The sequence below is a fragment of the Cervus elaphus genome, chromosome 5, assembly GCF_910594005.1.
Source record: "Cervus elaphus chromosome 5, mCerEla1.1, whole genome shotgun sequence".
Lineage (NCBI taxonomy): Eukaryota > Metazoa > Chordata > Mammalia > Artiodactyla > Cervidae > Cervus > Cervus elaphus.
In genome coordinates this window covers 91,490,863-91,511,814 of record NC_057819.1, presented here as the reverse complement: position 1 = coordinate 91,511,814, position 20,952 = coordinate 91,490,863, and the positions used below count along the sequence as shown (strand labels likewise).

At 34.1% G+C, this 20,952-nt stretch overlaps 1 protein-coding gene across 4 annotated transcripts in view; it reads left to right on the top strand.

The window, feature by feature from the left end:
* NF1 (neurofibromin 1) overlaps positions 1-20,952 on the top strand; it is a 240,517-nt gene that overhangs the window by 127,846 nt on the left and 91,719 nt on the right. For 3 of the 4 annotated variants that reach the window (XM_043903121.1, XM_043903123.1, XM_043903119.1), the window contains exons 30-36: positions 1,115-1,250; positions 5,314-5,376; positions 9,964-10,122; positions 10,634-10,731; positions 11,986-12,132; positions 14,365-14,511; positions 17,543-17,653. In XM_043903121.1, the coding sequence (XP_043759056.1) occupies positions 1,115-1,250; positions 5,314-5,376; positions 9,964-10,122; positions 10,634-10,731; positions 11,986-12,132; positions 14,365-14,511; positions 17,543-17,653 (861 nt within the window). The remainder of the gene's footprint in view (positions 1-1,114; positions 1,251-5,313; positions 5,377-9,963; positions 10,123-10,633; positions 10,732-11,985; positions 12,133-14,364; positions 14,512-17,542; positions 17,654-20,952) is intronic. The other variant, XM_043903122.1, reaches the window with a different exon arrangement.

Sequence of the window (20,952 nt, the reverse complement as noted above, 5' to 3'; positions counted from 1 at the left end):
CATGTCCAGTTCTAACTGTTGCTTCCTGACCTGCACACAGAGTTCTCAAGAGGCAGATCAGGTGGTTTGGTATTCCCATCTCTTTAAGAATTTTCCAGAGTTTGTTGTTGTCCACACAGTCAAAGGCTTTAGCATAGTTAATAAAGCAGAAATAGACGTTTTCTTGGAACTCTCTTGCTTTTTCGATGATCCAACAGATGTTTGCAATTTGATCTCTGGTTCCTCTGCCTTTTCTAAATAAATTACCTTAAATAAATAATAATAAACAAATTACCTTAAAAAAAAAGTCTTACAGAAGAATTAGCAACGCTAATTGGATGTGGGGAATAATGGACTACTGCAGACAATAATGACATCAGCAGTTCCTGAATGACGTGATTGAAGCAGTAATGGTACCATTGACAACATGGGGAACTCAGAATAAGACGTATAAGTAGAAGGAAAAAATCAGCTAATTTTGAGCAAACTAAGTTTTAGGTACAGACAGGAGAAATACCTAGAAGTTAGAGATATCAGGCTGGATATGAAAGGAGGTTCAAAATAGGGCCTGAATGGTCCCAAAATATTGAAAGCATGTCAACTTTACTGAAGTCATGGGAAATAAAATTTAAAATGTGAGATGCCCTCTCCTACTAGATGGACAAAAAAAATTTTTTAATTAAAAATCATGTATTAAATTTGTGAAAATATAGGAGGATAATTGGGCTTCCCAGGTGACATAGTGGTAAAGAATCCACGCCAGTGCAGGAGATGCAAGAGACATGGGTTTGATCCCTTGGTGGGGAAGTTCCCCTGGAAGAGGAAATGGCAATTCACTCTGGTATTCTTGCCTGAAAAATCTCTTGGACAGAGGAGCCTGGCAGGCTACAGTCCATGGAGTTGCAAAGATTAGGACATAACTTAGTAGCTAAACAACAATAAGAGTTTTTATACACAGTTCTCAAAATTGCCTTTTTTTTTTTTTTTTTAAATAATAGGTTTGTTGAAATCAGGATTCCAGAAAAATCTCAACATTGCGTTTCGCTGAATAGCTCTTTAAGGAGTCTTTTTTGAAGAGTATGTCTGTTAGTTTGTTTGCTTTTAACTGGTTTTGCTTTTTTTTTTCTCTTGGTAGGTTAGAACAGTCAGAGAGCCTTGAGGAAAACCAGCGGAACCTCCTTCAAATGACTGAGAAGTTCTTCCATGCCATCATCAGTTCCTCCTCCGAATTTCCCCCTCAACTACGAAGTGTGTGCCACTGTTTGTACCAGGTATGCTTAAGGTTAGAGATTACCATTATTAATCCACAGCTACATTTAAAAGAATGCTTTACCAAAGAGGGGTTTAGCTGCTAAACCAGCTGCTGATAGTGGGTGATTGATAATACTGAATCAGTTTGGATGAAGAATACATTAAGAATTGTTTAAATTGGCTTTAAAAATACAAAGTAGTTTAATGGGGTACTTTAAAAATAATATGTTTTCCTTGCATTGAGAACAAGTTTAAAATGCACCTATCTACTGGGTATAGTAGATGTGATTGAAGTTAGACATGTTACACAGTTTTTGTTGCTGATTTTATCTTTTACCTGGATTACTCATGGGGTCTTTCACATACGAGGTCAGTCTCTTCCCTTGCTTTTTGTTTTGTGAAATGCTTAATCTCTGATTTTGATTTCTTCTCTTAAATTAATTTCTTTAGTTAATTTCTTCTCTTAAATTAAACTCTATTGGGTTTGTGTCAGGTTTCCCCAGGACAGGCTGATGTTTATTTTATATAGAATGCTACTTATATTGCATCATCATTCACATCCAATTATTAGACTTTCCAACACTAGAACTGCAAGTAATGCTTCTGAGTTCAGATGTTCACAGTCATCCCCTACCTGCTGAGGAAATTACACCTGTGTTCTATTATGGCTTCCATGATGTTTTTGATTGGCATATGCAGCTTCAGAAATGGTTTAATCACTCCAAGAGAGATTAGTGCAAATCCACATTAGCCTGTTAAAACTGTGATTCTGGAAGAAAATTAATGGGTCTGGAGTTTGGGACAAGGTCAGGTGTAGGAGAAAGAATTTATGCATTTACCAAAACCCATGCCTTTAGTGCCTTTTTCTTTGCAGAGTTATCCCCAGCCATTTGTTTTTAGCACAGGGCTTCAGTTGCTTGGAGACATTAGCAAGATCAGTGAAATCATCATTTTAAAAACCTGTTTCAGGCTGCTCTGTGTGAATTTTTCCCCCATTGCTATTTATAAAGATGTATCTGCTGTATCTATAAAAAAATGTTTCATCATATTCATAGATGATGAAAAGTGTACTTAGCATTAAAACTCTCTTAATTTAATTTATCATGACTTTTCCTGCCTTTTTCAAAATAGCATGAGGAAGCTTAGGAGAGCCCCATATTTGTTTTGCAGGTAGTTAAAGCCAAGACCAGAGGGTAGTTTATAGTATGAAATCTAATTCAGTAAATAACATCTTATGTTTGGGTATTATTCAGGTTTCTCTTTAAGTCCAGTTCAGTCCTTCTTCTATTCATAAAACTGGGCAGACAAGAAATGGTAAGCACATGTTAAAAATAGTCTGGACCAACTTCTTGGTTGGCCTAATAATAACTTTTCAGAGAGCAAATGAATTTCTAAAGTGGCAGTGGCTTTGACTTTAGTTGGTTAAAAGTGATTGAGTACTGACCACCTGGTTACATATATGGTCTAGTAAATTTTAGTGGAAATTCTTCATGTAGTTGTCTCCCTAAGAGAAAAAATTTTGTATCATTAGCAACCTTGGAAAAGGAAAAAGAACTAAGTGTTTGTCACTTAGTAAGTACTTAGGAAATATTTAGTGAAGGAATAAATTACCCAGTTCCTCCCACCCAAGTAAACAAGATTGTTGCCAACTTTCATAGTTAGGAACGGAAGGAGGTAGTAAAAATAATGCAGAAAATAAACCCAGGTGATAATTTGTGGCTTATTAACCCTATGTGTTGTGCTTTTTAAAACATTCCATAATACAGTATCCCATATTACAACAGACGCGAATCATTATATTGAAATTTCACATACAATTATTATTCTTAAGAATATTATTTAAATGTTAGTACATTTTTTGGAACTGTTGGATAAACTTATTATTGGAATGTACAGTACTATAGAGGATAGATATGCTATGTTATTTATAAATAAGGGTTTGTTTTTTAATAAGTGACTGATAATGAGAAATTTTACATTTGCTAATTAAAAAAGAAAAATAAACAGATCTCAAGATATTCTTTCATTGAGTCTCCTTGCAAATGTAGTTTTTCCTTTAGTTTGCTCTTTTATTTTTATTCATCTTCCATCTTCTGGCTTTTCTTTGCCCTTTTGACTTTGGCAGTAACATAATGGTACCTTTGTACTTTTATGTTCTGCTGGGAGGGATAGTAGTCCATTGTTTTTTTTCCCTCTAGTAAATATGTCTCCTGCTTTGGGACCTGCTAGGGAAAATTTGAAAGCTATGTGAGTACATTGCTAGCTAATAAATTTCTCTGAGCTTTAGGTCTTTTTACTGGAGTTAGTATTTTTGACTGTTAAACCTTTTTAGAATCATGCTTTACCTAGCTCTTTCATTTTATATGCCTCCTTACTTAGTGGTCTGGGTTAAGGTTATATCGGAATGGCCATGTGTTAGATTTACAACTGAGACATTTTTTCATGTGTTTATTTCCACTTTCATCCTGATAGTTTTGGAATAATGAGAAAGTATTCCCAGAGTGAATATTCTCCTAAGTTGTGGTGAGAGAATTCTGAGAAAGAGCTAAATATAATTCTAAACAAATGTCATGTTTTCCTGGCAAATCTTCTCCAAACAGAAGTAGTTTACAGAAAAATTTTAAGGCTATAATTGATGGTTGTATACCATGATTGAAAACACAAAGTGTATAAAACTGGGATAAATTGGGTTACTAGTGCTTTTAGTCTAAAGTTTGAATCAAAGCTCGTTGAGATAAGGACTGTGTTTTCTTGTTTGCTATCTTCCAGTGGTTAGAATGGTATCTAGCAATTAGTTGCACAGTAACTACTTGGATGAATGAATGGATGGATGGATGTACAAATCAAACTAACTTTAATCTCAAGTTATGGTGCTGAATCACAGAACTCCTAGAATAAAATGCCTTGTATGGTAGATTGAAGAATTCTAATTTGTTTTCAAAATATTTTAAAAGTAATTTTTTTTAACTTTTAATTTTTTATTGGGAGAGAGCCAATTAACAATGTTATGATGGTTTCTGAAGAACAGTGAGGGGACTCAGCCATACGTATACATGTGTCCATCTCCTTTAAACTCCCCTTCCATCCAGGCTGCCACAGAACATTGAGCAGAGTTCCATGTGCTGTATAGTTTGTTGGGTATCCATTTCAAATATAGCTGTGTGTATGTGTCCATCTTTTAATTTTAATACAGCTCCTTGGCCTAGAAGTGACTCTGAGAGGTGAAGCCAATATGTCTCTGGATTTGAGAGGCTTTTTGGTGATGGTTTTTTGTTTGAGACATTCTGATAAATGGTCAAATCTGTGAAAAATTTTAAGCAGGCTTACAGTTTTATTCTATGATTTTCTCTGCAGTTTCTTCACTTTGATATTAATGCTTATTTCTAGTTAAGCTGATAACATTCTTTTCCCAAATGTTGCAGAGCTTTTAACCTCCTCTGGTTAGAACTTTTTCAGGAAGCAGCCTGCAAACAAAAATACGTGAAATTTTAAGAGTAATCTTTCTTAAAAGAGAGAGACTTTTAACTCAGAATCTCTAAAGTGTGTTTTTCTATTATATTTAGCCATTTAATGTTTATTTTTTAATCAGTAGGAATATGAGTTCAGTATCAACTATTGAAAAAAGAACTGTTAAGTCAATTGAAGGATACACAGAGAAGTATATATAAATATATATAAATCAAGAAAAATTATGTAGACACATAGAAGTATTTTTAGAGTATGATCTACTTATAATGAAAATTTTATATAAAATTTGTCAAAAGCTAGGAATTAACTGAAATGTAAATATTGTATATCCTCAGTTCATTTGAGGAGAAATTTTCTGCGATTTATAGCCAGAAATAGTAGATATGATTGTCTCAACATTTCTTGCTATTTATTTAGTGCTTTGGCTTAAAGACATAATAAAGATTAAAATCCAGAAATTAAATTTTTCCCTCAAAATTCAGTTGATTTCTAATTTTTTGTTGATTCCATTTGTGTTACATTTTGATCGTGTAATTTTATGTACAAGCCAACATTGTTTTTGTTGCTGTATGTAGTTGGTGCTGTGACTTGTTTGTGCTCATCTCTGTTCTGTAGGCAACTTGCCACTCCCTACTGAATAAAGCTACAGTAAAAGAAAAAAAGGAAAACAAAAAATCAGTAAGTTTGGAGAACTTTTTTTTAGCTGTTTCTTTCAAAGCAAAACAAAAAATCTTTTGCTGTTTGTTAAGAACATCTTCACTTCAGCCTATTTGACCTTCACTGTAAAATCATTCTACTAATTCTGGCACAAAATAGCTTTCATTTCAATTAACCCTGGAATTAAGTTACATTGAAACATCTCTGTGTTCCTTTGGTTTGATTTATCCCAAAGGCATTTTGGGGGCGTTTGGTGCATTTGATATCCCTGGTCTAATTTTATTATTGTTATTTTAAAAATTATAAATGAATGCAAAAGAAACTTAATTTCAAGGCCTTAGGAAATGCTGACTCTCTTCACTCTTGCTTCTTGTTTGCAGGTAATGTGAGTGATTTCTTCTCCTAGATATGAAAGTTTTTCTTAATTGCTAGAAGTACATAAAAGGAAACTGTCACTTCCTAAATCTTAACTAAAAGTAGCTAAACTTTATTTTTTACTTAGATTTTTACCTGGACAGTCTCAGCCAGGATTTAGATAATTGTTCTTAGCTTATAAAAATTCTTATGGTGAAACAAAACCACTTTTACCTTAGAGAAAATCTTTATAAGCTATTGGCACTGACAATATAGTACTTTTGAAATAAAGAAAAGCAGTGAGTGTATATTTATAGAGAAACACCTTATTTGCAAACATGATATGCATGTACTACCTGCTTCTGTAAACTTGTCATAATTTAAAAGGAAGAAAATTTATGGTAGTCATAATTATTTTCTTCCGGCGGATGAAATTTTTCCAAAATATTAACATGCATTCATTTTAAATTTGCCATTATCTGTCAGTATGACTGATCCTTATCAGGCTTAGTATTACCTTTGTTCATATAATCCAAATGAATTTAGAGAAAGAAGTAAAGAAAACCTGCAGGAGTCACATAGATAGTTTACTTTAAAAGGTAAAATTTAGTATATAGTATTCATCTCGTTTCACCTTTCATTTTCGTCTGAGCTTTATCTTCAGTAAATTTGTTTTAAATTCAGAACTAAATTAAAATTTAGAGACATATGCTTTTATGTCCATTCAAGAGATTCTTTTTTGGGTATGTTACATAAATTTGGTCAGCTGTGAGCAAATGGATTGGATTGGATGGCCATCTTGCTTAATAAAAACATTTCTTTCTAATGCTTCAGCCTTCTAATTCTCAGCGTATGTGGATTTAACATAATATACACCATCACTGTTGAAATTAATTTACTGTTTCTAACACTCTTGTTTGGTGTTTACTAATGCCATTTTGTAGTATATTACATAAATTAAAATTCAGGCTTTCTCTGTTTCTGGAGCATGTTTTCTAGCCTTCCTAACTTTGCTTTATTTATTAAGATTTTATCTACAGTTATTCCTTGAAATGTTTTTTTCTACTAGTGTTATTTTCAGATTTCAAAAAAATGTTTCTGGGTAACACCAAGTTTTGGAATGTATTTCTCAGCACAAGTGATATGAGGTCCTTGTGGATATTTTAGAACACATTCTGCAGTGTGAAGACTGTGTAGTTATTATAAATCTAAAATGTTGGTTTATGGAGTTGTTGGCTTAACAGAATCTAATGATCTTTTTAAAAGCAAGTTAACTTTCTTTTGGGGTCTATGTACCATAGATTAGAATATTTAAAATATGTAGAGAAGGTTCTGGTTTCTATTATGTAGCTGTGTAGTCATAGATAATTCTCTTTATTAAACTCAAACATGTACTGTATAATTAGATCTCCTTTGAAGTTATTAACCTAACTCATTAGACAATTAAAGATGGATGGGTTGTGATCCTCTTGCTATTGTATAGTGTATGACTACATTTATTTGTAACCTGTAGTTCACCTTTTATGAGTAGGAGGAAAGTAAAAGGGCCATTTGACTGATATTTGGCTTCTGCATACAGACTGGCTCTACTTTGACCTTTTATGCTGAAAGTTTTTTGGATATAAATTAGATTTTTACAGGTTAAAAATAAAAACAGTTGGAGTATGTATATGTTATGAGGTAAAATTACACTGATGTTAATTAGTGGTGAAAGGAAAAGAAGTTTTTTAACTAATTAATTCATAAAACTGGTTGAGCATTTTTATAGATATTGTTTTATCAGATTTTAGTTCCCAAAGTATATTGTCATTGATGAGATACATAATTATATGACACATGAAATAAGGTGTGTTCTTGTAGTGTGGATACTCTGGGTTCTGACATGAATGATTTTTGAAGATGTGGAAGATAGTGAAGGTGTAGTACCTTTCATAAGTTTTACAATATTTCTTTTGGGAAATGATTCACTCAGATACTCGTTAAATTCTGAGATTGAGTAATATTGAGTAAACATCAGGTATAAATGTGAGCCACACTTTAAAAACTTTTCTCTCCTGGAAAAAGCCAGTAAATAAGCTACTCTAAAAATGCATTTGAAAAGAGTTCTCCATGTGCATATGAGTAATTGATTTTTTTTTTAGACACTTTCAGCAGGTTAGTATTTTATAATTAATCAGTTCTTTGGAAACCAAACTCTTTGACTTTCACTTCTTTAAAAACCAGTTCAGGATTTTAATGGATTAAACTGAACATAAACTATTCTTTTAAAACAACCCCTTTGCAATGAAATATAAAGCAGTTTTTAATTCCCTTTCTTTTTGCTAGCTCACTCCTGAAAGGCTTTAAAACTTTTCTAGCTTCGTTGATCTGTTTTTTATGTTTTTAGATTAAACTTGTGAGTTCTACAGGAAACAGTAGCACTGGTGGTCTGTGAACATTCTGAAATTAGATGAAGAATTTTATCTGTGTGAAAATAAACATTATTTTTTCTGTTCCTACTCCCCAGAAGGTTAAACACAGTACAACAGTGGTAAAAGCACTTGAATTTTCTTCTTAATTCTGTTTCTAAAACTGTATTTTAGCAAAAATAGCTATAAAACAGTATTTAGGTTTTAAAGCCAGTCTGCTAAGGCTGCTGTATTTAACCACCTTCACCAGTTTCCTCCGAAGTGTAAGGTCGTCGTCCTTCTTGCAGTAGCATAGCACTCAGAGTACTGTAACACCAAGAAAGCTTCCTGAGCTATGCAGTACACAGGAAGATGAGAATGTATTAGTTATAGCTCACCCCTACTATCACCTCTTACAAAGATTTTCTCAGCTTAGAAAATCATTCTCTAAAGTCTTAATTTTACTGACTTCCTGTCAAATATAATTGAAAATTATTTTGAGATTTTACACAGTGAATAAGAATACATTTTAAATGTATACCACATGAAGCACTGAAGAAAATAGAATGAAGTGAAATAATTCTTACTCTTTTCCAGAGTTATAATCGGGACTCAGTGAGCCGTGTGAATTCATGAAAAGAAGTGTTACTTTACTTAGGCAGTGTGAAGAAAACTAGAGCTCTGTGAGATTCTGCACCTAAGTCCTATTTTCTCATTTCCCGGCAGTAGCCTTTGAAATGCAGTTTTAGCCTCAGAATCCCAGAGCATTGAGTTGGTGTACTGTGGCCTTGTCGTTAGCACTGCTTTAAGCAGCAGTTAGCCACTCTAAGCATGAATAGTTGTAGAGGTTTAGATGTTACATGAGTGTTCTTTAAAAGTAAATATGTGTGTTATCTGTTAAAAAAAAAAGTGAATTTCAGAATATTACAATTTTCATTCGTTAACTTAAAACAGGACCTACTAGGAGAGATGGGAGCTGAGCCGGCTTCATAGCACTTTCCCAGTCTAATTTCCTTTGAAAGTGGAATATCATAAGATATTAAAAAGAATATAAATCCATGTGAAATGTTGGGCTCACATTATTTTTCAGTGTGGGCAACCATTTCTTGTATCTTTAACTTTTTTTATTTGACAGAATTACAAATTGAAGTACTCATGGGGATTCTCTCTTTTAGGCTGGTGGGATCCTTTTTTCTTTTAAGTCCCCAAGAATTCCCATTCCTCCATGGTTTAAATAATAAGTAGGTCCTTATATTAAAAGCATCCTGATGAAGAAAAAGAACTGGCAGTAACGTTACTTGTAAGTAAGTTTTTTCTCTTGATAGGAATCTAAGAAAACTAAGTTTTATTTTGTATATGGCAAGCATTTTGCTCAAGAAATTCAATTGTACCTGGTATACAACAAAATGTAAGTATTTACTATTAGGTATTGGATTTTTCAGTGGTATGCTGTTGAAAACTTAGTTCTGCCTTACAAGAGTTGACCACATTCTCGTGTTTCTTAATCTTAGTAAAATATGATAATTTTTGTGTGAAAAGTTATTCTGCTTTTGTTGCTCAACAAACCTGCAGTGTAAACAGTGGTGATAAAATTAAGATCTTTTTTCAGATCTCTTCTACAGAACTCATCTATGAGATGTTTTTTTCCCTTAGAGACCTTCATTGTGATTTTAAATGATAGAGGGCAAGAATTAAGGATAAATTTTTGTTTACTGATCTTTTGGGAGTAGGAAAAGTTACAAATGTATTGTTTACAAGGACTAGTCTATTCAGATTTTTTGTACAAAATTTGACTTTTGAACTCTTTCTTCCCGTTTTCTTGTTTTAATTCAAACCATGTACTCAGTCTTCAACTCCTTGTTTTTAGGTGGTTAGCCAGCGTTTCCCTCAGAACAGCATCGGTGCAGTAGGAAGTGCCATGTTTCTCAGATTTATCAATCCTGCCATTGTGTCACCATATGAAGCAGGGATTTTAGATAAAAAGCCACCGCCCAGAATCGAAAGGGGCTTGAAGTTAATGTCAAAGGTGAAGAATCATTTTAATAATATAACTATTTAAAATTTCTCTTCCATAAATTTTCAGTTTTTTTATTCACTGTACTCTCTTTTAATTTTTGAAATGCCCTGTGGTTTTCCCTTACATACTTTTGTTTTATTTTTATTTCTTTATGTAATAAAGAAATTCATGAGGCTGATACTGATGGAACATCTTATCATTTGAAAATACTTTAGCAAATGTCTTCTGAAGATGGTTTTCTGTGTAATCATTTTGGAAATTCCAAAATGGGAAACAAAATATATACTATATGATTTTTAAAAAGACATTAAATTTTTAATGTCTATTTTTATGTGTATAAATATATGTGTGTTTATATAATTATACTCATATTTAGGAAAGCATAGAAACAGAATGATCAATAACTGATTTTACTCACCAACAAATTGTATCAGTGAGAAAATTAATATTTTTTAGAGTTATTCAGATGTGTAGATTTCATAAATAATCAGATCCTTTATAACTTTATTTTATTGTTTAGATACTTCAGAGTATTGCCAATCATGTCCTCTTCACAAAAGAAGAGCATATGCGGCCTTTTAATGATTTTGTGAAAAGCAACTTTGATGCAGCACGAAGGTGAGCAGCCTACTACTTAGCCAGTTGCTCTGTTTGGAACAGATACTTTCAGTTTCGCTTAAGTCCATGTACTTGATCTAGATGGAACTCCCGTGTAGGTTATTTTTCTCTGAGGTCAAGAGCATAGTTAATCTTATTTCACTATAAAAGACATTAATGAAGTTAAGTGATATTCTTTGTAATTTGGTAGTGATTTCTATATTTAAAAACCAAGATAGATGTTTGACATAGCTGCTAAAATAAAGGATTTGAGTTTACCACAAGATGGAGGAGAGGTAGAAGGAAAAAGATTTCTTTCAGTAAAAACTAAAACCAAACTGGTACAGATAATGGATTATAGTGCATAATCATAATTTTTTTATGTTAGAATATTTTTGATAGTTTAATTTGGAAATGTGTGTAAACTTAAAAAGTTACTCTTTAAACCGAGTAAAGCAAATGCATAAGATTTTGTTCATGAGAACTGGATAACTGTTGGAAGTTTTGTGATTTTAGAAAACTTGAGTTCTGCTCGGTACCCATAACTAGCTAGTTGCTTCTTTTTATCTCATGAGTTGTTGATTTGGCAAAGTAGGTATAATACTGTACTTACCTGTGAGTTGATTTTGGAGAAACAAGTGAGATAACTTATAAGAAAGTGTCTGTAAATGTAAGTTAACATCAAGAATTCTTTTCATACAGTGTGAATCTAATTGATTTGACTTATAGTCTAAGCTATACTTCTACAACTTTTCTAATTTTTCATTATGGTTCATACTAACTTCTTTCTGATTGGAATTTAAAAGGTATATTATTGGACTGTAAATCATACTGGAAAAGAATGTGAATGTCAGCATAGGATTCACATTCTATGACTATCCACAGAAAGATTGACTACCCATAGAAAGTTAAAAGAGCAAAGGTTCTGATCCTGACTTTGACCTAACAGGCTGTATAACTTTAGGGAGGTCTTTTGTCTTGTCTGGGCCTCCATTTCTTTATCTGTAAAATACTGGCTTCTCTATAGAGTCTCATCTATCTAAATTTTGTTGTCTGACTTCAGAGCCTACTTTGAAGCTGAAGCCAGGTATCAAATGGAAAACCAAGTTTCTCCTTGTTTTTTCTTGTTTTGTTTAATGATAGTCACGTGTGTGACTAAAACCTCCATATTTGTAATATCAGTAATTTCACAAAGTTATTTCACATAAATTTAATTCAAACATAGATATGAGTATATCTTGTTTTTGAAATTCTAATAACTTTTCATTTTTGAAGGTTTTTCCTTGATATAGCATCTGATTGTCCTACAAGTGATGCAGTAAATCATAGTCTTTCCTTCATCAGTGATGGCAATGTGCTTGCTTTACATCGTCTACTATGGAATAATCAAGAGAAAATTGGCCAGTATCTTTCCAGCAACAGGTAAGATTTCTCAGTCATGGGGATATTAAAAACTGTCAGTTTAAATTTAAATTGATAAAATTATTGGTCATGAATAATGCTTTTTACTTTGTATCTTCTTAGAATAAGAATTATGATTTTTAAAGAGTAATGTAGACCTTTAAAAATATCTAGGCAAAAGGTTAAGTCATATTAGTTGATCAACAAACCTATGTAGGTGTTGTAGACTTTTTAAAAAAATACTAAAGCTAAGAGGGAATTCCCTGGTAGTCTAGTGGTTATGAAAGACTCCGCACTTTCATTGCCAGGCCTGGGTTTGATCCCTTGTGGGAAAACTAAGAATCCAGCCAAAGGAACAAAAAATTAAACTGAGAAATCACAAATCAGCATTTTGGATTTTTTTCTAGCTTGCAAACATAATATACAACAAGCCACAGAGAAGTTTAAATTTACTAGGTCAAATGAGTCTTGGCATCTGAATTTGAAGAGCAGCTTAATTCTTAGGAAGTTAATAATTAAAACATTGCTGTTCTATTGCAATTCTATAGTAATCCCATTTGTGATACTCTGAAGTACATGCAAATGAAGTTTTACATAGGCAGTACTTAATAATTGAAAATTATTAATTTGGGAATTGTTTCATTAGCTGTTTTTAAAGTCTCTTGTAGCCTGAATCATTTGCTGTCCTTTCTGTAATAGTTACATGTGTTTACAGTGACCCAGATTCTTATGTATGAGTTCTCTTACAAAGGTCAAATGAGTCCAGATTATTTTTAAATTCCAATAAAAATGGTTTGCTTATTCATAGGAAAGGTAGAAGACCATAAGGAGGGAGATGCTTTATCTGTGTGGCACTTAATGTGGAACTTTTAAATGCAAACATTCTTTTATAGACATTTTTTAAAATACAAACTTATATGACTTATGTACATATTCATGTACTTTAATACCAGTTTTTTTTTTTCAATTTTTTTTTTTAAAAACTTCAAACATACAAAAACCTATTGACCATAATATAACAGAGACCCATGTCTACTGCCTAGTTTTAACATTTTTAATTTTGCTGAATTACTTCAGATCTTTATAACATTTTATTTCTGGGAGAGAAAAAGATACAACTTCTCTCTTGTGTAACTGACAAGAAAAAGAAAGTACAGGTATAACATAGTTACATATAAGACAGTTTTGTGTGTTTTAAAACTTTATAGCAATGATACACTGAATACAGTCTCTTCATATAATATTCTATTTGAGATTTATCATTTTATTTAACTTATCTTAGCGTTTTATCAAATGACTATATCAGTTTATTTTCGTACTTCCTAATTGATGGATATTTAGGGCTTCCTGTTTTTCATTATTTTAAATAGTAATGTAATAAATATTCTTCACATTTGTCTACTTGTGGCTTACCTAAATGCATAATTGCTGAGTTCTGGGGTATCCACAGCCTCAACTTTACTAGATATTGCCACATTATTTTTCATAGTGTGTATACTGATTTATGCTTTGACAGTACTCTGTGAGAGTACAGTGTACACTTCTTCACCAAAATTGGCATTAGCAAACGTCATAATTTTTTTTTGTCAATTTGATGTTTATGAAATAGTATCTTGTTATCTTTAGTTTTAAATGTTTAATAGTTGTTGGAAATTCATATTTACCCTGGTTAGCAGAAATCTGATATCAGGGACACTATGTCCACTTCCTAAACAGTGGTCTCCCAAAATGAGTTCTTTTCATCCTGAGAAAAAGTGGATCAGAATGTTATTGTTACTTACCGGTTGCCTATTTAATGGTAATAGATTAAGAATACTAGAACATAATGAAATTTTATGTGAGTTTTGTAGTTTGAGCAGTGGTCCTATTTCTAAGATGTCTCAGTTAAACTTAAAACCCCTGAGGTCTTTTGGGTGCTGTTTACAAATGAACAGAAACCACCACTGGACAGTAAAAAGAAAAGCAGCCAATGACAGTCTGAAACGTGTTTCTATACACACTACTGTGTGTGGAGAATAGCTCGTGGGAAGCTCCTGTCGGGCACTGGGAGCTCAGCTCAGTGCTCTGATGACCTCCAGAGGTGGGATGGGGAGGTTCAAGAGGGGTATGTGTACATCCTGCTGATTGACTTCATTGTACAGCAGAAACTAACACAACATCATAAAGTAATTATGCTCCAGTTTCAAAAAAAAATAAATGTGTTCTGCTACATGTGAACTGCTGCTTTTTTCCTAAGTAGTTTCCTATATTTAGGGATCACAAAGCTGTTGGAAGACGACCTTTTGATAAGATGGCAACACTTCTTGCATACCTGGGTCCTCCAGAGCACAAACCTGTGGCAGATACACACTGGTCCAGCCTTAACCTTACCAGTTCGAAGTTTGAGGAATTTATGACTAGGTAAAGTACCACCTCGACATGATGATTGTTGTCTTTTTCATTGAGCTGCAAGCTTTACCTCCAGGCCTCTTGTTAGATATGCTTGTATATTTGACAGAGGATTATTGGGAAAGATGTACTTCATAACCACATTGCCATGTTTTGGGGTCCCACTTTTCTCTTACCCTATATATTGTTGAAATATGCTTTGTTTCATGGTTGATTTTCTTGTAAAAAATAATAACATCTTGTTGAATAGTACTGTGTCATGTTGTTTTGAATTGTTTTTGCTCTTAATAGTTAAAAGGAAGGTAGGTAACATTATTTTCATATTATAATTATTAGGGAAAATAGAGTTCAAAGTGAGTAATTTGCATAAGATTCCACCCTAAGTCATAGGTCCTTTGGTCCTAAGTGCTGAACTCTTTCTACCACATTATAAAATTCTTCAGCATTCTCCTGGAAGTTAATTATACAACTTTTAGACTGAGCGTCAGAAATATGGTACTACTGCTATAAAATTTCTTTCTGTGGACATTTGTTTTGAATCTCATTGAGATTTGGATCCTCATCGTTAGACATTCACCCCTGTGTTGTTACAGTGAAGATAGTTTGCAGAATTCTTTAGTCTTTTAAAGTACCTTTCAGAGTACTTTACACTTACCCACTTAGTACTTCATAGTGAGTGTGAGTTAAGTGTTTTGTTCATAGTCTGTGCCAGAAGCAGAAAGGAAAGAACAGAATACAACATTCTAAAGTTTAATTCACATTAACGATTTGTATATAATGTTCCATGGATTGTGAATGCCTGTTATTAATCATATTACATACAGATGATAGTTTTGTACACATGACTACAATTTTTTTATATTGTTAAAAGAATGTAGGAATATGTAACAATCTCCTTCCAAGCTTAGTTGTTATCTTTAGTTCTGTTACATTTACCTGTGTAACAGATATTTATTCCTATGTAATTAAGGAATATTTTCAATATAAAATTTTCATGTTACTTAGTTGAAAATTACATAAACATATAAAACAATGTTTTATTCAGCATTGCTAAGGATGTGCTTGCCATTTTTTCCATTTTTCAAAGAAAACTTCATTAGTCCTTTTAACCTAAGGCCCCACCTTGCTACAAAACAATCCTCTGTGCTTTTGAACACTAAATGATATAATATGTGTAAGATACTTAGAACAATATCTGGTGTATCTATAAAGTGTTTCATAGGCATTAAATGATATTTTTGTTCTAAGTTTCCACTGATGCTCCCTGAGACTCATTTTTCTTTTAAAAATGGAAGTAGCTTTATAATGTTGTCAACTATAAAACTAATAGTTGTTAAATTAGTGAAAACATAGAAATCTAAAAAGGGAAGTAAAAAATTTTCAGTTATTTCACCTGTTAGAGATAATTCAGTTAACATTTGGCAGATAGCCTCTTTGTCATTTATCCATACACATGTGTACCTATTTCCCTTCTCAAATGCTATATGTTGTTTTCATTAATATTAAGCAAAGGCTCACTTGGTAGCAGCAGTATGTTGAACTGAGGTACTATAGCCTCTTCTCCCACCCCCAAGACACATAGAAATACTAAGTAAAAGAAAATGTATATTAAAAATATTTTTAAACACATACATAGCTAGAAGAGAATTTTGGAGCAAATTATTCAGTATGTGGGCTTTCCTGATAGCTCAGTTGGTAAAGAATCCACCTGCAATGCAGGAGACCCCAGTTAGAGTCCTGGGTCAGGAAGATCTGCTGGAGAAGGGATAGGCTACCCACTCCAGTGTTCTTGGGCTTCCTTTGTGGCTCAGCTGGTAAAGAATCCACTTGCAATGCTGGAGACCTGAGTTCAGTCCCTGGGTTGGGAAGATCCCCTGGAGAAGGGAAAGGTTACCCACTCCAGTATTCTGGCCTGAAGAATTCCATGGACTGATACACACAGAGATAAAGAAATGGAAAATATGAAAGAATTTAAGAGATGGAGGTTATAGCATGAGAAGTTCCAACATATCTAATAAATAGAGCTTAAAGAGTAGTGAAGAGGTAATATTTGAAGAGACAAGAGATGAGAATTTTCCAGGGCTGGTAAATGATATAAATCTTCAGGTTAAAGACACACACTGTGTTGAGCAGAATATATAATAATTAAACCATGCCTTTTTTTGAAATGTATTTAAATATATATTAGTGTATAAGTATAAAAGTGATACTCAGAATCAGGGAGATTAGAATGGCCTTTTAATAAATTGTATTGGTACAACTGTAACAGTAAGTGGTTACTTAGTCTGGAAAAAGATACACTATTTGTGAGGATAAACTCCCATAAAGAAGAACATATGGACCTTTCTCACTCATTCAAAATCAGTAAACCAGGGGAAAGGAAAGATTCATAAACTGAACTCTTAAAAAAAAAAATCAATAAAAACTCAAAAACTTCTGTCTAGAAAGAAAAAGGGTTAAAAACAATTCTATGGTTAATATCCCTGTCCAGTAGTTTTCTTAATGTTACCCTAAGAACCACTTTCGTGGTTCAGATAATCGGTTCAGTCACTCAGTCGTGTCAGACTCTCTGCGACCCCATGGACTGTGGCACGCCAGGCCTCCCTGTCCATCACCAACTCCCGGAGCTTACTCAAACTCACGTTCACTGAGTCAGTGATGCCATCCAGCCATCTCATCCTCTGTCGTCCCCTTCTCCTCCTGCCTTCAACCTTTCCCAGCATCAGGGTCTTTGCAAATGAGTCAGTTCTTCACATCAGGTGGCCAAAGTATTGGAGCTTCAGCTTCAGCATCAGTCCTTCCAATGAATATTCGGGACTGATTTCCTTTAGGATGAACTGATTTGATCTCCTTGCAGTCCAAGGTTCAAATAATAGCTCCTTGAAATTTTTAGTGCTTGTTACTACATTGCCCTTCAGAAAGTATGTTGCTTTTAAGATATTTTGTCATTTTGTATATTTTATCATTGTTCCAATTGTGGATTTTTGTAGATATCCATGAACAATATAAAGTCTGTGAGTTACTGTGCTCTTTTTTCTTTCAGGCATCAAGTACATGAAAAAGAAGAGTTCAAGGCTTTGAAAACATTAAGTATTTTCTACCAAGCTGGGACTTCCAAAGCTGGGAATCCTATATTTTACTATGTCGCACGGAGGTAAGAAGCACTGTTTTAGTTTCTCTTACCAGAGTTTTTAAAATGATAGAAAATGTAGAGAGACAGCAAGTTTGGTTTTTCTTGTTTGACTTTGCTAGAGTTGGAGACAAATTTTCCTGGGAGAATGTAGCTAGTAAACAGCCATCTTGTCCCCAAATGGTGCTTCATGTATTATAAACTGCTTTTCATACTGCCTGTTTCATATTTGCTTCCCTTTGTTACATCAGTTTTTTTATGTCACCTACAGTGAATTAATTACAAAGAGTAAAAAAAAAAAAATCACAGTCTTTTGTTTTCTGGTGTGTTCTGTTTAAATAATATCCACAACATGATACTGAGAAACCTTTTTTAAAATGGAAATAAAACTGGAAGAATCTGAGAACTTTTAATAATAGGCCTTGTAAGGCAACATCAGGGTGATTTAACAAATAATTCAGAGACACTGTGGGAAATGTCTGTAAAGATATGGCACAAGTGACAGCCTGAAAAACTGATTGTATTTATTTGTGCTGTCTTCAGTCAAGGCTAGTTCCCAGGAAACCTTTCTGGAAATCCTCCTCCTGCACAGTAGGTCTAATGTTCACATTGCTTTCCGTGCCATTGTCTTTTCTTTCTTGCCTTATTCTGCATTCCACTGGAGAACTTGTCTGTGGTATTATTTGGTCAGTTTTCCTTCTTCCCATTTAGTGTGATGTAAACTCTTGGTAATTGAACCTTAGGGACAATGTTATATAATAGACCACTGGCTTTGGAATCTCGGGGCTGTGTTTTCTCTTAGTTCTGCTATTACACTAGGCTGTAGGAATTAATCTTTCTGAGTTTCCTGAATTTAATATAAATTGAGGAATTAGCGTCAATAGACTTTTAATGATCATGAACAGCAAAAAAAGTTGGCAGTGGATGAGAAGTAAGGGGAGGTTGAGGAGGAGCGGCCGTGGAGAGATAAAGGGAAGGTGGGAGGTGGGAGACTCGTCTAATGGGATAATGCAGACAGTGTTAAGCCAGGAAGTCCCAAGAACTGGGTGTTAGGGAATCAAGAGCTCAGAGAAACTTGCATTTATCCATGGCCTTCCTCTTCAGCAGTTCTGAGGAACATCTCTTCACCTTCCCGTAAGTCGTCTTTCCAACTTTTACCTCAGATGCTATTTCTAAATTGCCTAAGATTTTAATTTTCTTTTGCAATTGAGATGAACCATCTCGCATACCAATGCCAATCTTTAATACCACCATTTTGTGGTGTGTATTTTGATTTTCTCTATTTTGTCTAAGTAATTAAAAATGAGACATTGGTGAGAGAGGTAGGTAGACATGTGTCCTCCTCCCCCTTTAAATTCTTGTTAGTTTACAAGTTTCAAAGATTTCTGGAAAACCTTAAAGCTGGGTTTTTTCTCCAGGATCAGAGCATAAGATTATATTCCTTCTCCGTGGTGGTCTGTACACTATACAAGGCCAAAGGAAAGTAGCCTGGTCCTGATGCAGACACCTGTGAGATTAAATAAGTGGGATTTCCAAGAGACCTATGTAATAGGGTGACTTGAGTGTGCTGAGGGTTCCCAGCTCTGCTGCTTCTTAGACAAGTTAGTTTTTATGAATCTGTTTCTTCATATCTTAAAGAGGGGGGAGTTGCTTAGAAAAACTATCCTGCCTACCTCTCTGATAAAGTATTTTGTGAACTATAAAGTTCTGAAAACATACAGAGTATGTTTAAGGTTTTCTTTTTTGTTTGTTTGTTTTGGGGTGTGACTGCCAACTTCAGACTTTGTACATTTCAGTTTCTTGTTTAGACGTACGAGAGCGCCTCCTGGCTTCATTGTCACCTGGTGTGAAGCCTCGGGCCCAGGACAGTTGAGCACATGAGCACTCAGAGTAGGGCGGCCCACTCTGCTGTGGAGGAGTACAAGAGCAGGAGAAGGCAGTGAAGGCCTTGTCTCTATTCAGTGAACGTTGTCAGGGGACACTTAGGTTTGACTTTTTGATATTCCTTTGTTTTTGTGGCTTAGACTACCATGTATTAATTTATGTCTTTTGAACCATGGATTCTAGCCTCCTTACAGATAGCCCACAGACATTTTAGACTTGAAATGTCCAAAACTTAATTCAGTGTATATTCAAATCAGCTTCCTCCTTGCTGATTTCCTCTTTCTCAATAGCATCACCATCCCTTCTTACTCTAAAAACCCTAATCATTTAAAATTCTTCCCTCTTTAGTTTATCCTCCTCATTATCAATCACCATGTCTTGATTTTAGTTGTGTCATCTAGGCAAATCAATAAAGCTGTTTTAGTCAGGGCTCAGTTTTTAGAAAGCAATCATTCTTACTTTCTCAAGAAGGTGGGCCTCAGGAAAAACATGAGTTAGAGCAGGTGTAGACAGCACTTAGGTGTCTGTCAGTCCTGGAACTGACTTGTTGCCTCTTTCTTGGCTTCACATTCAGCTCTATCTCATGATTTCCTCTTTCTCTATCGCTTCAGCATTAACCCTAGCTAGTCCTTCATTACCTTAGTACTTCACAGCTCAGATTCCAGAAAGAGAACGTGGTTAAGCTGTAGATACCTGTTTAGCAATGCTGCTATGTCCTGGCCAGCCAGTGGATTCCTGGCTGCCACTAAGTCAGGTACTTCTCCTAGCCCAGTAGTCATGTGATGCAAAATAACCTCCTAGTGCTATTCGTTTATCAGGAGATGTCCTAAGGTATGTGTTTTTTGTTTTTTTTAATTGGTTCTTAATGGCTTAATTTTAGGTACTTTGGAAATGTCTTTTGAATTCATTTTCCCCCACTGCCATTACTAAGACTCTTATTAGCTTTAACCTGTACTAATGCAGCATTATTCTCCTACTCCCTAAACCCCACATAACTACTTCCAGGTCATCTTAACATTGCTTCTGGAGGCAGTTCCAGTTCAAATCTAATCCTGTCTCTATTTGTTAAGTAGCACCATTGAGTCCCTGAATAAAGTCCAGATTCATGTCAAGTCAGGCATAATGGTTGCTTTGTAATTTTGACCTAATTTAGTTTTTAGTCTTTTCCTTCTATTCTCTCCTATATACCTTTGAAGCTAACCTGTAACAAAGTCCCATAAATACAAGGACAGTTGTTGTTGCTGTTCAGTCACCCAGTCATGTCTGACTCTTCATAATCCCACGGACTGCAGCACATCAGGCCTCCCTGTCCTTCACCATCTCCTGGAGTTTGCCCAAGTTCATGTCCATTGTTGCAGCATTATTTATAGTGGCAAATATATATGTAAATATATATAGCTTTGTATCAAAAGGAAATTGTTGAATTAAATAATTATACA